Source organism: Mesitornis unicolor, unplaced genomic scaffold (assembly GCF_000695765.1).
Source record: "Mesitornis unicolor isolate BGI_N332 unplaced genomic scaffold, ASM69576v1 scaffold28850, whole genome shotgun sequence".
Taxonomy (NCBI): domain Eukaryota; kingdom Metazoa; phylum Chordata; class Aves; order Mesitornithiformes; family Mesitornithidae; genus Mesitornis; species Mesitornis unicolor.
In genome coordinates, this window is record NW_010159394.1 from 2,076 (window position 1) to 16,213 (window position 14,138).

At 34.9% G+C, this 14,138-nt stretch overlaps 1 protein-coding gene across 1 annotated transcript in view; it reads left to right on the forward strand.

Moving 5' to 3' along the window:
• LOC104542284 (transportin-1-like) overlaps positions 1 to 11,622 on the forward strand; it is a gene marked incomplete at both ends in the record, with an annotated part of 12,681 nt that extends 1,059 nt beyond the window's left edge. Inside the window, 11 exon segments of the mRNA XM_010186541.1 lie at positions 1,334 to 1,394; positions 2,050 to 2,218; positions 4,403 to 4,555; positions 5,666 to 5,891; positions 7,008 to 7,179; positions 8,610 to 8,696; positions 9,477 to 9,584; positions 9,785 to 9,943; positions 10,034 to 10,121; positions 11,212 to 11,310; positions 11,527 to 11,622. Of these exon segments, the coding sequence (XP_010184843.1) occupies positions 1,334 to 1,394; positions 2,050 to 2,218; positions 4,403 to 4,555; positions 5,666 to 5,891; positions 7,008 to 7,179; positions 8,610 to 8,696; positions 9,477 to 9,584; positions 9,785 to 9,943; positions 10,034 to 10,121; positions 11,212 to 11,310; positions 11,527 to 11,622 (1,418 nt within the window).
• Between the last annotated feature and the right edge of the window lie 2,516 nt (positions 11,623 to 14,138).

Here is a 14,138-nt window from a genome sequence, read left to right on the forward strand (position 1 = left end):
CAAAAGAAGGATAGCACAATTCCTGAGTCTGCCCATCCCTTTGCCAGCAAACATCATGTTGGTACTGAGACTAACAGTATATTAGTATGAAACCTCTTTTGGCCTACATGAACATTGAGCCTTTGATAGTATCATACTAATTTATTTTTTAAAAGAAAAAGCTTTTAACTTTCTAGAAAAACAAGAGTAACATTACATTTATCTCATGATCTTTCAGTGTTGCGTTTGTTGAAAGCAACTTACTCATTGGTGAGTCCTGTTAGACTAGGGAGCTGTAGAAGTTTGTCAGTACTTGACAACAATCTTAAAATTTTTTATATTAAATTTGAAGTGGGACAAGATCTTCTAAAAAAAACTGTTCATGTGGTACCTAATATCTTGCTCCATTTTGCTCCTGTAGGCTTTCTTACAAAATACATACCTCCTGCATACTTCATGAAGTATGCTGCAGAAATGCCAATGAATTGATGATAATGTGAATGCTTACTATTCCTTCATTCAAAGTTGAGAAGGTAATGTGCCATTGCAATGCATGAATGTTATTGCTGGCCTGTTACCTTCAAAAACAATGCTCCTCAGCTACAGAATATAGAGAGATTGAGTCTGTCACTGGTGCTGGGCCAGTCCATGGTGATTTCATTAGTAGATTTGGCTTGTGATACATATTTTTATAACATAATAACACATTACAATGTGTTATTATTTGAAGTATTAGACTTTTTTCCCTTAGTACGTTTTTTAGCTATACAACTGTACAGTTGGAGTCCCATAGCTATAACCAGTTTAGTAATGACATAAATCCTAATACAGATTAGACAAGATCTGTACAATGTTGGGGACTTGTCTTATTGAAGTAATCACAAAAAGATAGGAGAGCTTAATGTCGTTAGTCTTCCAACTTTAAGAGTAGTCAAGTAGTACTCCACCACAAGTAAATAAAGTGTGGGCCAATTTAGTACTTGTTTATCATGCATATTGTGGGAGTTTGAATTCTTACTGAAAAACTTTAGACTTAATTTCTGAAATTTGTTTTGGAATAAATTCATCATATGAAAGAATATCTGTGTTTTAAAATTTAAAATTCAGTTGTGCCATCCCGCTAGTTAAAAGTTTGTAATTTGAAATTAATACTTTTCAGATTACGAAGTATTGATGAACCTAACAAAATGGAGCTTGGTTTAGGCACTAGCTTTTATTATCAGGCTAAGATTTTGGATTTTTTAATTTTGGGTTGGGGGAGGTAAGGGTTACAACCAGAATTATGGCCCAGGTAACCAAAAACTGTCTTGCTTTTCTGTATGTTATTTTGCCATGTATTAATATTTCTTTGTAGGCTGATACCTGTGCTGGTAAATGGTATGAAATACTCAGAGATCGACATTATTCTGTTGAAGGTGAGCAATAATTTCTTTTAATCTACAAATATCTGGTTAGCTTCTGACCTATAAATCGGAATGATTCAGATCAGAATGGACAGATCTGCCATCTGTTCAGTGGAGAATTACCTTTCTGGGGCAAGGTGTGCAGTTCCAAAATCTAAATGCAACTGCTGCCATGTTTGTTGGAAAAATAATCTGCAAACTTTCCTGCTTTGCCCCTGTCTGCTCCCACCCAACTTTGGCAGAGCTAATAATATAACCCATGAACTACTGCATCAGTGCAGTCTAAAAAAAATTGAATTGGTTCAGAATTGGTTCTAATGCTTTCTACATTTGAATAAATGGTACTTTCCGTCACTATATTTTAAAATATATCTCTGTGTCAGAATTTCGCTATCACTTCTTTCTAATTCATTCCCATTGAGAGTAATTTCTTAACAAGAAAGATACTTTCTGTGTGCTCTTACTTCTCTTGCTTCTATCTTCCTGTCGTTGTTCTGGTACATGAAGCAGCAGAATGCAGGAAGAGTGGCGTTTTTATTTAGCTGGGCACCATAATTGGGAGATAAATCTTTTATATGCTTATGAAATCTTGGATTAAAATTATGTTCTTAACTTCCTTGATCAATATAGTTGGACTAGTTTATCTGATAAAACATTTTGATGACAGGGAGATGTTGAAGAAGATGAAGCTATTCCAGATAGTGAACAGGACATAAGACCTCGCTTTCATCGTTCACGGACGGTGGCTCAGCAACATGAAGAAGATGGTATTGAAGATGATGATGATGACGATGATGAACTTGATGACGATGATACTATTTCTGACTGGAATTTAAGTATGTCAAAGTAATGTGTAAAATGTTTTAAAATAGAGCTACTTGCATAATACAAGAACCACAGTAAAAAGAGGACTTTTGTGTATAATACTGAGGCTTTGCTTTTGAATACAGGAAGACTCTGCTGTCATAGTTGGTAGGTGGTGTGGAGGAGTTGTCATCTTTCAGATGACACTTTGACTGTGTAACTGTAATGGCAAAAGCTAGCCATCTGTAAGCTTATTTCTTGTTTCAAATATGGCAGATCAAGCTACAGATATTTACTGGATAAAATTCAACAGAACTTTTGGACTTAGTAAGATAATAAAAATCATGTATCACCTGTTTAACTTCAGTTTAAAAGAAAAAGCCTTTATGCTTTGGTAGCTGGAGGAAGCTTAATAATGTTTTTTTTTTTACTTGAGTCTTCCCTCTGAAATGGATTTCTGTGTTTCATTTTGTGGTTTTTTGGGTTTTTTGTTTGTTTGCTTGTGTTTGGTTTTTTCCATGTGAACATGGAAATGGCCATTACTAGGAAGTCTTTTCTATGTGAGGAATTTGCTTCTGACCAGAATATAGTACCTCAGTTATGAAGAGAGAAGATGACTGTGAGGAAGCTACAGTTCTGATGGCCTGTGTACGGGTCTTAAGACCTTTAGGCCAAAAGGCCATGTGTCAAAGAGAGAAAACTCCACAAACTGATTTTTTTAAGGTCAGTGATAGAAAATAGCTAGTGGAATTCTGAAAAATCTGACTTAAATATATTTTGCAAGCAGTCTAATGTGTGGAATAACGTTTTGAGATTTGGACACATTCACATTAATTTTTTTTTCCTCCCAGGGCTTCGAGTTTTAATGACAGGTGAAGGTACCTTGAAGCCTATGGTCAAACAATTTTGAGACATATCTGAATTTTTAAAATAGTTATTATTTTAGGAGAAAACATAAGTGCAAATATTGCATTTGTTGCCTTAAAGTCCCTTTTTTAAAAAAAATACAGTTTTAGATTCATAATGCTTTTCTTGTCCCTGCTGTGTGTAGAGATGGCAGAAGTACAATATTTTCTGAGAAAGATAGCTAAAATGACAGAGGGTGCCCTGTCATCCACAGTTGTGATTGAGATGATGAGGAAGCCAAAGTTGTCCAGGAATGGTGGGCTGAAAGATAAAAAGCAGACCAGTTAAGAAATCTGTATTGATATGTGTCATCTGTATTCTGAGAGAATTTGGATTATCTGAAAATCAGAATTGTGTGCCCTATTTCTTTTCCAATGTTACTTGACTTCCAATTTGAACAGAGAACATCAGTGCAGCCTGACAATTAGCAGCATTGCTTACTGATGAGTTGGATCCTTTATGACAGATTTAGAAGGAACTGAGAGCATAATAAGCAAGAAGTGCAGTATAAATTATGTAATACAAACATTCTTTATAAAACCCTCTTGGCATTATTTTTTGTAGACATAACAACATCACAGTAAGACAGAGTAAGGATTTCTAAATCATGTTTTGCAGTTTTTCCTGGTTTTTCTTTTATGAGCTTTAGTTTGCTAAAAACACAAGATTGAAACTTTCAAGCAAATTTTGAAGTATTCCTCTTTATATTGGTGCATCACAGAATAGGAGTAAGGTATAAAAGCACAGAGCAAAGGCCAGCAAATTCCTTTCAATTTCTAGAGTTGGATGGTTTTCTTTTTTTTTTTTTTTGTTTGGTTTGGTTTGGGATTTTTGGTTGGTTTGGGTTTTTTGGTTGGTTTGTTTTGTTTTTGTTTTTTGTTTGAGATATGAAACACATTTGAACATTTTCTTTTGAATCAAATGCTAATATTTTTAGGGCCTTCTGCTTTCTGTTTAGTTTCTCTAATATGTTACATTAGTGTCATAGGCCTTCCCTCTTAGTGTTAGGCCTTCCTGAAGTCATGTAGTGTATGTAATGTTGCAATGTAATGATGTGGTTCCTATCCATGTTTTATTACTCCCAATGTATAAGTCATTTTAGTGGCTATTTTTAAGTGCTGCAAAACTGGCTTTCTAAGATCTACGGCTTGCACTGGAACACAGTGGATCACTGTGTGTTGTAATGAAAAAGAAGTATCTTTCTTCCTAATGCTGAGACACCACTGGCATCTCAAAGAGATGAGAATTATATTGCCTAACTACAACTGCTTATATAATAAGTAGAGATTAACACTGTTAATTCCCCTCAGGAAAATGTTCTGCTGCTGCTCTCGATGTCCTAGCCAACGTATTCCGTGATGAGCTTCTGCCACACATCTTGCCCCTTTTGAAGGAATTACTCTTCCATCCTGAATGGGTTGTTAAAGAATCTGGTATCCTTGTTCTTGGAGCAATTGCTGAAGGTAAGGCAACAGTTCATATCAGGTTGCTGAATTTTTGATTGGTTCTGAAGCAGCTCTGTGATTCTTTCCAGGTGAATTTACTTATGCAAACAACTATATGACCTTAGCTGGTTTGGTTTTGGTGATTAATCTCTGCATCTATTAATTGGTGACTGCAGTTACTTAATTTTTAATTTTCAAATCTATGCATGCTTGAGAGGATAAATAATTTACCTAAATTCTTTTTATTTCTTCCTTTACTTAACTCTGTAGCATATATTTATTGGTCTCTCATGAAATACTACCTTGATTCTATGGAAGAGGAATATTTGAGCCATACATTTCACTTAAAAGTTTTTAGAAATAGAGACAGCTCACATGACTTTTTTGAGCTGCTTTTCTGCATAGTTCTCCAACTTAAATATGATGACTTCCATTTCTTTGTACTTACTCACAGGCTTGCTTGACTTTTTGCCTGCATTTTTAGCATCTCTGTCCCTTTTGGAAGCTGAAGGGATACCTTTGGGTCCCTGCCTGGATTGTCTTTCGGTTACCACAGTGCCTAGTGAACATGCTTTTTTCTTTGTTACTGTAACACTTTTCTGTTAGTTTAGATTTCAAGTCAAGCAAGTAAAAGTTAGTACTTCTGGCAAATCTCGGTGTATTACTGCCCTTGCTGAGTTGAAACATACAGCTTTTATTGCTGCTCAGTACTTGTATACATTAGGAGAAAACAAATTTAAATTTCTTAAGGAATCCTTTATAATGATGTGATAATTTACTGTCAAGACTCAGTCTTTCTCTACTTGTTGTCTGGGTTACTCTGAGTAGGCTGACATAGGACCTCCAGCTTTATAAGCGCATTTTACTTGCATGTACTTGCTATAGTCATTTAATAAAGCAGAATTTCTGGAGGTCAAGTAAGCACTGAAGCAGAAATGTAGTTGAAATGGATGTAAGTATAATTGGGGATTTTAATTATTGTTTATGTAAGGTTTCTCTTTAGGACTTAATATCAATTTGTATGTTGCTAAAATGTATTCCTATGAAAATATGACCCTTCTAAGAAATAGAAAACAATAGAACTTTTTGTTAGTTTTGGTACTGCAATTATTATGTTTTTCCCTCTAGGCTGCATGCAGGGTATGATTCCATATCTTCCTGAGCTGATCCCTCACCTTATTCAGTGCCTCTCCGACAAAAAGGCTCTTGTGCGCTCCATTACATGCTGGACTCTTAGTCGCTATGCACACTGGGTAGTTAGTCAACCCCCAGACATATACTTGAAGCCATTAATGACTGAGTTGCTAAAGCGTATCCTGGATAGCAACAAGAGAGTACAAGAAGCTGCCTGCAGGTAAGCCAAAGCTTGAGCTAAAAGCACTCTCCTGGACACTTTCCATGGGAAACTGTTTTAATGCATTTATCAATCAATGCATGACTCCATTTCTAGCTTTAATGTATTTCTTTTTCTTTTAAATTGGAGTAGATGCAGCGTCTTCTGGAGTAGTCACAAATTACTCAGAGTTGTAATAACAGGAAGTTAATTTGTATTTCTCTTGTCCAGTTAGTTTTCAGAGCATATGATTCACTGAATTAAGTAATTTATTGTAGTAAAAGAAATTATCTGTTTATGACACTTGTTTACTCTCAGTATATGATGTTTCATTGACAAGAAGTCTGTTTTTTTAATATGCCTGTGAACAATGTCAGTACTGTTTGCAATGGAAAATTCTCCTATCATTTTATTACTGATGTTGTTTATGTTTAGCTCAGGATTACCAAAGCATATGGGTTATTATTATTACTTCCAGGGATATTTTCCCTTGTCTGCTGTTTATTTCAAAAAATAAAAAAAATACTTAATGATTAATGATACTTCCAACACTTGACAGACAACCTGAAAAGTTGCCATGATGCCATGATGTGTGTTTTGACCAAGGCTGGATAAAATAGTTCATGTCCTGTCTTTGCTTTTAGTTTTCCTTGTGTTTCTGTATCCTATTTTCTATGCAGTGAACTACTTAGAGTACAGGCTGATGTTGACATTGTACTGGCACAAGAGCACTTGGGCTTCTTCTAGGTGCAGCTATAGCATACATTAAAGATAGTGAGCCGTTTTTAACTTAAGTAAACAGCTTTTGTTATGGTTCCTACTGTTTCAGTTTGCGTGTTGTAACTTGTGTACAATAATGCTTTTATTGATGGGAGCTTCCTGCATATACATAATGGGATTTATGGCAACACTTTGTAGTTTTATTCATCACAGTGTAAGAGCTGAATCCTTACAAGTTCAATCAAAATAGATCAAGGTTATCTCAGTAATACCATTTTGAAAATGTATCCTCAGTAAATTTGAGGACTAAATACTGTTTTATGTTTTAAGTGGGAATGGGTAATGTGGGGCATTTTGAGGTCGTGTTGTTTTGGTTTTTTTTCAAGATACTAACTGACCTGGCTTTTTGTCCCTCAGTGCCTTTGCTACTCTAGAAGAGGAGGCTTGTACAGAGCTTGTTCCTTATCTTGCATATATACTTGACACTTTGGTCTTTGCATTTAGTAAATACCAGCATAAAAACCTGCTCATTCTTTATGATGCTATAGGAACTCTAGCAGATTCTGTTGGACATCATCTAAATAAACCAGTGAGTATACCTTACGTATTGTAGAAGCACTTATCATAATTGAAAAACTGGTTCAGTGTTTTTTGTAGTGTATTTGCATGTTACAAAACAAATGCTGATATTTCTGTGTAGGCTTCAATTATACTATGTATTTATGGGTAAAATACGTAGACTGGGTGTAATCTTCCTACTACACATATATTCGCCATTTCAAATAAACAGGTGTGCATGTGGTGGCTTGTGAAATGTGCTGCTTATTATGATTTTTTGTCTTGTGCTCAGAATTTTTCATTTCAGTGGAGATGAAAAATCAATATAGATATGAAATGGGACTTTAGAGGAATTAGTGGAATGTACGTTTTAATTGCTAATGACCACACTTGTTTTTTTTTATTGTAACCACTTTGAGTATAGCTTAGCTGCTCTGTGTGTCTCTGTCCAATGTATTGGAGTGCATCATCACTAGAAATTGTTTTATTGGAGAGTGAGACAGACATTCATTTTACATTTTAAAAAAACCCAACAGAATCATTTGGACAAAGGACAGATAATACACAGGCAAATACAGTCGAGAGTTTTTTAGTGTACATATATTAACTAATAGAATATGCATATGTCATGTGCATCTTCCTATGGTGGTTATTGGAATTTGGGGGCTTTTTCTTTACAGTGCTTCACATGACATAGACAAACTAGAATAAAACAATTAAGAGTTGTTTCCATGGCATTTTACTTGCCAAGACCCCACACCATCAAAGGACTTCTTTTTCAGTCTGTCTCTGGCCCTGCTATTTTGACTTTTGGCAACACCAGGAGGAAGTTAAATGGGAGCTCCTGGTAATGGTAGGACTTTCTTCAACCATTTAGAATTTTGTATCTTTGGACGTAGCATTAGCTGGCAGCATCTGTTGGCTCTTTAGATACTTTCTGGGAGCAGCAGCACTATAGGGATGTGTTGCTTAATCCTTGTGATTGTGACTGAGAAGACGCAACAGCTTTATACAGAAAGGCTAAATGTGTCCTTCTGGAGGGATAGGAAATTACTTTCTCTATGGATAGTTAGTTGCTTTAGGAAGAAGTTTCAGGAACTTGGGTTCAGAGTTGTAGTATCAGACCAATAGAGAAAAGTAGGTGAAAGTTGCACAGCCAGATTGCAATCATATAGATTTGTCACAACCCAGACTGAAACCAAACCTAAAGGAAAAGATTCACTGCAAAGGTACTTAGGTGCTTCAGAAAAACAAAGAAACAAAAAACCCCTTGAGATACAAATTGTAAATTTAAATATTAATCTACTTCTACATATTGCAGTGATGATTGAATTACGTCACATGTCTTTTGCTGAGAAAGTAGAATATATGTCAGTTCTTAACACATCAGTTTTCTAGCTTTGAAATAAAATGGTATGCAGTCAAGTGTTTCAGCAACTGATGCATTTTCATCCTAAACAGGAATATATTCAGATGCTAATGCCTCCATTAATCCAGAAGTGGAACATGCTGAAGGATGAAGATAAAGATCTTTTCCCTTTATTAGAGGTAAATGTTAAAATTTGAGTATTTTTTAATGAACTTATTTTAGGAATTACGCTGTTTCTTAAAGATGTTCCTACTAGGAAGTATGACTGTAAGTGCTGCCAGTGTTAGGTATTTCCCATTATTTCAAAAGTATTCTGATTGCAATAAGAAAATTCTGTGACTGAGGAAATTTCTTTAGGTTTAGCAGAAATCTTTCAAGTTTTTTCCCTGCCATTTTGGAATGTTTTCTTTGACGGGGTTCTTTTAGGAAAAAAGAAGAAATGTCCCATCCCCCGTTTATTCTTGTTGTCTTTCTCCTTGCTTTCTCTTCATCCCTCCATTAAAGCTATTGTCAGCCCAATGTGAAGGTATGAACCAGACCATGCAGTCTATTCTATACGTTCCAAGTATTAAGCAGGAAAGCACTTCTAGAAAAATCAGTTTCATAAATATTAGGTAATGTTACAGCTTGTACATGGTGAAGATCCTGAAGCTGAGTGTTAAGTGCTGGCTGAACTATCATAATTGTTTTTCTATGCACTATCTTGACTGCCTCTAAGAAGATGCTGCTGCTAAGAAATTTTCTCAACGAGCGTACACAGGAAAGAGTAACAACTTGTTGATGGTTGCCTTGGCTCAGCTATTCATTACTGCCTTTCTAGGTTGTGTTTACTTAATCAGTTACATGTTGGTATACCTAAAATGCTAATGTTAAACTGCTAATTTACTTCTTCCAAGTAAAAGACACTTCAGGGATGTGAAGAAATGTATTTTTCTTTTCTTTTCTTTTTTTAATTCCAGTGCCTGTCGTCAGTTGCTACTGCCTTGCAATCTGGCTTTCTTCCATACTGTGAACCTGTGTACCAGCGTTGTGTAAATCTGGTGCAGAAGACCCTTGCACAAGCCATGGTACTTTTCTATTACTATTTCAGTGTTTTCAGAGTATCTCCTTGAATCAGTGTTTTAACTGTATAAAGTTATGGGTTTGCAGGGAGATTTGTAGTAACCTTTGAATATCTAAATAAATGCATTTCAGTAACTTTTTTTTAAATGCATACACCGAGGAAAATCTAATACTAATTTTGAAAATGCATACTTATTTGTTGCAGTTGCATAATGCTCAGCCAGACCAATATGAGGCTCCAGATAAAGATTTCATGATTGTGGCTCTTGACTTACTCAGTGGTTTAGCTGAAGGTCTCGGAGGCAACATTGAACAGCTAGTGGCTCGCAGCAATATCCTAACACTAATGTACCAATGCATGCAGGTGAGATAAGTAACCTGTTCGATTCTAGGATTTTCTTTAAGAGAATCAGAAGCGCTTCTAGAATTGTAATTTTTTTCTTCCTCTTTTTAGGATAAAATGCCTGAGGTACGGCAGAGTTCTTTTGCATTATTAGGGGATCTGACAAAGGCATGTTTTCAGCACGTTAAGCCTTGCATTGGTATGTTTCTTCTACATATTAAACATTTAACTTGTTTTACAAACAGATAAGAAGCTGGTTTAGCCATTGTTAAGCTCCCTATTCTGTGAGTTGCCTTTTTATAGTGTTGTAAGTTTTCATTTTCCATTACCAGCAAGGATCTGTAGTCTTTTCTCCTTTGAATTTTGTGTTCAAAAGGTATGTTCTTATTTTTGTAGACAGTGCAAAAGTTCATTTTGTTCCTTGATTTTTATAACGTAACAAGCTACCTGTTGTGTTGGAATACAGCAAAACAGATTTACTTGGACTGGAATTATAATAGTTGCTTCCTTTGATAAATTACTGAATTTATAGCTTTTTTTATTCTAATAGAACCTATTGTTACATAAAATAGTGCGTGTGTGTGTATACACATATAGATTGGGAAACTTGGCTAGTAGTTAGGTTTTGGTTTGGTTTTTTGCTTTATTTTTAATTTCAGTAGAGAACTAGCACCAGTTATACTTTTCCATGATACTTGTCTCTTCCTGCAGATACCCTTGAGATATGCTTAACTTGCCAAATGAATGTGTGGATAGGCTTGAGATTTAAAATTTATTTAGCAGATGTTATAATCTGTCTTTGTGACTAATTTTTTCTTAAAATTTAATCAAATATGTGATTACCTTCTAGGCTTTATTGTTTTTTCAAGCATAGCTAGATATATAGCTATCCAGGTGATTTGAGGATTGTTGAAGTATAGTATAAAACTACAAGTACTTCTAGCTCTGGTTTGTTCTTCCTCTCTCTCCCCCATCCCAGCAATGGAAGAGAAGGAGAAAGGTTTCTAGAGTTACATAAAGATAAAGCCTGTCAGAAACATTTCAAAATCATAATTTGAACAGATTTGCATTGATCTGATTAGCTTCCAAACTCCAGGTTAATCTGATATATAGCAGAAATATAGCTCCTGTTAATTCATGTGTAACACTTTCCCAGTATTTAAATAGGCTTACATAATTTTTTAATGAACTTCTCTTCCCCACACCTGCTTTTCCCCCCCAAGATCTTACAGTAATGGGACAAGATGGTTGTACTGTGTGATGAGATTTTAAAATGTTGTTCTTTCTAGCTGATTTCATGCCCATTTTGGGAACCAACCTAAACCCTGAATTCATTTCTGTGTGTAACAATGCTACGTGGGCAATTGGAGAAATCTCCATCCAGATGAGTAAGACTTTTTTTTTCTTTTAATCTCTGCACACTTAGCATGGTTTATCTGGGTGTTTTTTGGCCTTTTTTAGTGATACTTTAACTTTAAAATTTAAATTAATTTGAGATTCTTGTCCGTGTTAGTAAGTTCAACATACCAGACCTATTTAGATTGTGTATGTTAATGGTTATTTTCTTCTGAATCAGTTGTTGTGTTTTTTTTTGACTGTTTCAGGTATAGAGATGCAGCCTTATATTCCAATGGTATTGCACCAGCTTGTAGAAATAATTAACAGACCCAACACACCAAAGACGTTGTTAGAGAACACAGGTACCCAAAACTGAACCATACATGGTGAAGGGAATTAGAGATTTTTTTGTAATGACTTAAAAAAAACACATAGGGGAGACACACCAGAACTGATTTTATTGCTATGTACTTGGCTTATATAAGCAAAGGCAACTCTGTTTTGCAGAAGATCTTACAAGTCTCAGTCTTGCAGGAAACCATCTATCATATATCTAGATTCGTAAAAGTTCCTGCTTTTTGACTTTTAAAACATTTATTATATTTATCATCTGTTTAATTTTCTTCCAGTTTTGTTTGCGTATTGAATATGACAAACGTATGCAGTAACACTTAAAGACTTAATTCACACTGATTTTAATATATACATGTCCTTACACACGTGTACTGTATATATGTGTCTAGTGTTTGAAACAAGTGTAATTGGCATATGTAAAACAATAATGAACTCTTTGAATTTACAAAAAATACATTTTTAAGATAAACTTATACTGTGCACAAAAATCTAGATCTGTGATGGCAGTTTTACCATAACATGACTGAAATTATGTATACTTTCTATTACCTTGTCACTTCACAAATTTCTGAAAAGAATTCTAATAATAGCATGCATGTTTTATGTTCTGGCCCACAGCTTTGCCTTCCAAATGGGGAGCAGTCCCCAAATGCCTTACTGAACTGGAATTTCTGAGGCTTGTTTCTTTTGCATTTATAGAAGGCATGTTCTGGTATGAAGAGCACCTTCCATACTTCAGCAAAACTTTATTAATAAATTCGACAGGTTTCTGGATTAATATTTCACTGATTTTTTTTCTGTCTGAAAACTTGCAAGAAAATGACTGTTTAGTCATTATACCTGACATGATTGAAAATGGTGCTGAAATTCAGTGCTACAGTTATATTTTTTGACCTAAGCAACAAATAAATTGGTGACCGATTTTTCAATGCATATTTTTTCCTCTAGTATTCTCTAAACATAAAAGCTTCGCTTTCTCTGCCCTCCAGCCTCCTAACCCTGTTTTAGTATGGAAGGTGAACTTGAAGGAAAAATTACCTAGTTGTCTGGCATATTATAGGTATTACTTTTTGAAAAGATAATTTTGGAGCAAATACCTACTTGTTGTAAAATATAGCATGGAATAGTATAGCGATATAAATTTTCTTCCTCCCCTACCCCTGCCCTGACTCCCTATCTCTGAACTGATGGATGTGTAACACCTGTAACTGAGAGGCATCCAGTACTTAAATGTTTGCTTCCATTTTTGTTAAAAATTTTTGGAAGCATCCAGACACTGACTTTTTTCTTTTTTCTTTTTCTTTTTCTTTTTTTTTTTAAATTCCCTTAAAGTTACTTTAGGTGTGGATGCATAACTGCAAATAAATGTTGAGTGTTGGTGTACTTATAAGTTTGGTGTGGGATATTGTGCTGCATGCCACTAGTATGTGCAAGTATACTACAGTTTTCTGCTTTAGCTTGCTCTGTAATGAACTATGAAAACACTTCTCCTGTCGAAACATGAGACCACCTTAAGTGAAAGTGTTTGCATTGAAAATAACCTGTACATGCCAAAAAGCTGACTTGGAGAGAGATTACTATTCCTTGTACAGACTGTAGCTACAGGAACTTGCAGAAAAAATTCAGAAGTGTGTTTTTGTTTGAAAATAGTACTTCAAATACAGTTTTATAATTTTGATCTGAAAATTTTAGATGCTGCATATTGAAATTGAGTAACATCAGTGCAAACAGTACATTACCTGTGAGCTGCAGTTTTTATGGGATGAGTATGTTTCAAACTGATGGTTTATGCTGCACCAAACTTTTACTGAAGAGAGCATCATCTGCTTTATTGCATGTTTCATGAAACTGTTCACAAATGCCTGTTAATTAGAGTGTTGCATAGTATGTCCCTTGAACATAGGTTTCCTTTCTCTGCTTCATATAAATCTGCTGGATTTTAGTATTATTCATGTATTTTGCTTCAAGTAATCCTGATACATTATTCCCCACCCTCTCCTTTTTCTGAAGATTAATCTTTCGTGAGTTGAGCAAACACCATTAAAACACACTTGCACAATTATATTTTCTGCAGTCTGTCCCTCGGAACAAACTACCTGATCATGTGATGAAGCAGTGTTGCTTTTCATGTGTCCTTATGCCTTGGTACCAGAAGTCAAATTCTTAACGACTTCTATGAGAAAGACTTCTGTGAACAGGAGAAATATTGGGATTAAAGAACTAATTTTCTGCAGTCAGTTGTTGTGAATCAGTCGCTTTAAACTAAATTCTTTACAAGATTATAAAGATGATGAAACACTTCTCAAAAGCACCAGATATTTATCTATTTAGCATTTTTAGGTAGGCCATAGTATTTTCCATGTAAAAGTATTTATAAATGTATTTGTACTGGTAGAGTATAGATCTAGTAAAATCTTAAATACTACATACTGAAAAAAATACTTACAGTATTTCATATAAAAACTGAAAATGGTTAATTCCTTTTTATCAAAAGTATCCATAATAGTACATTTGGTTAAAAACT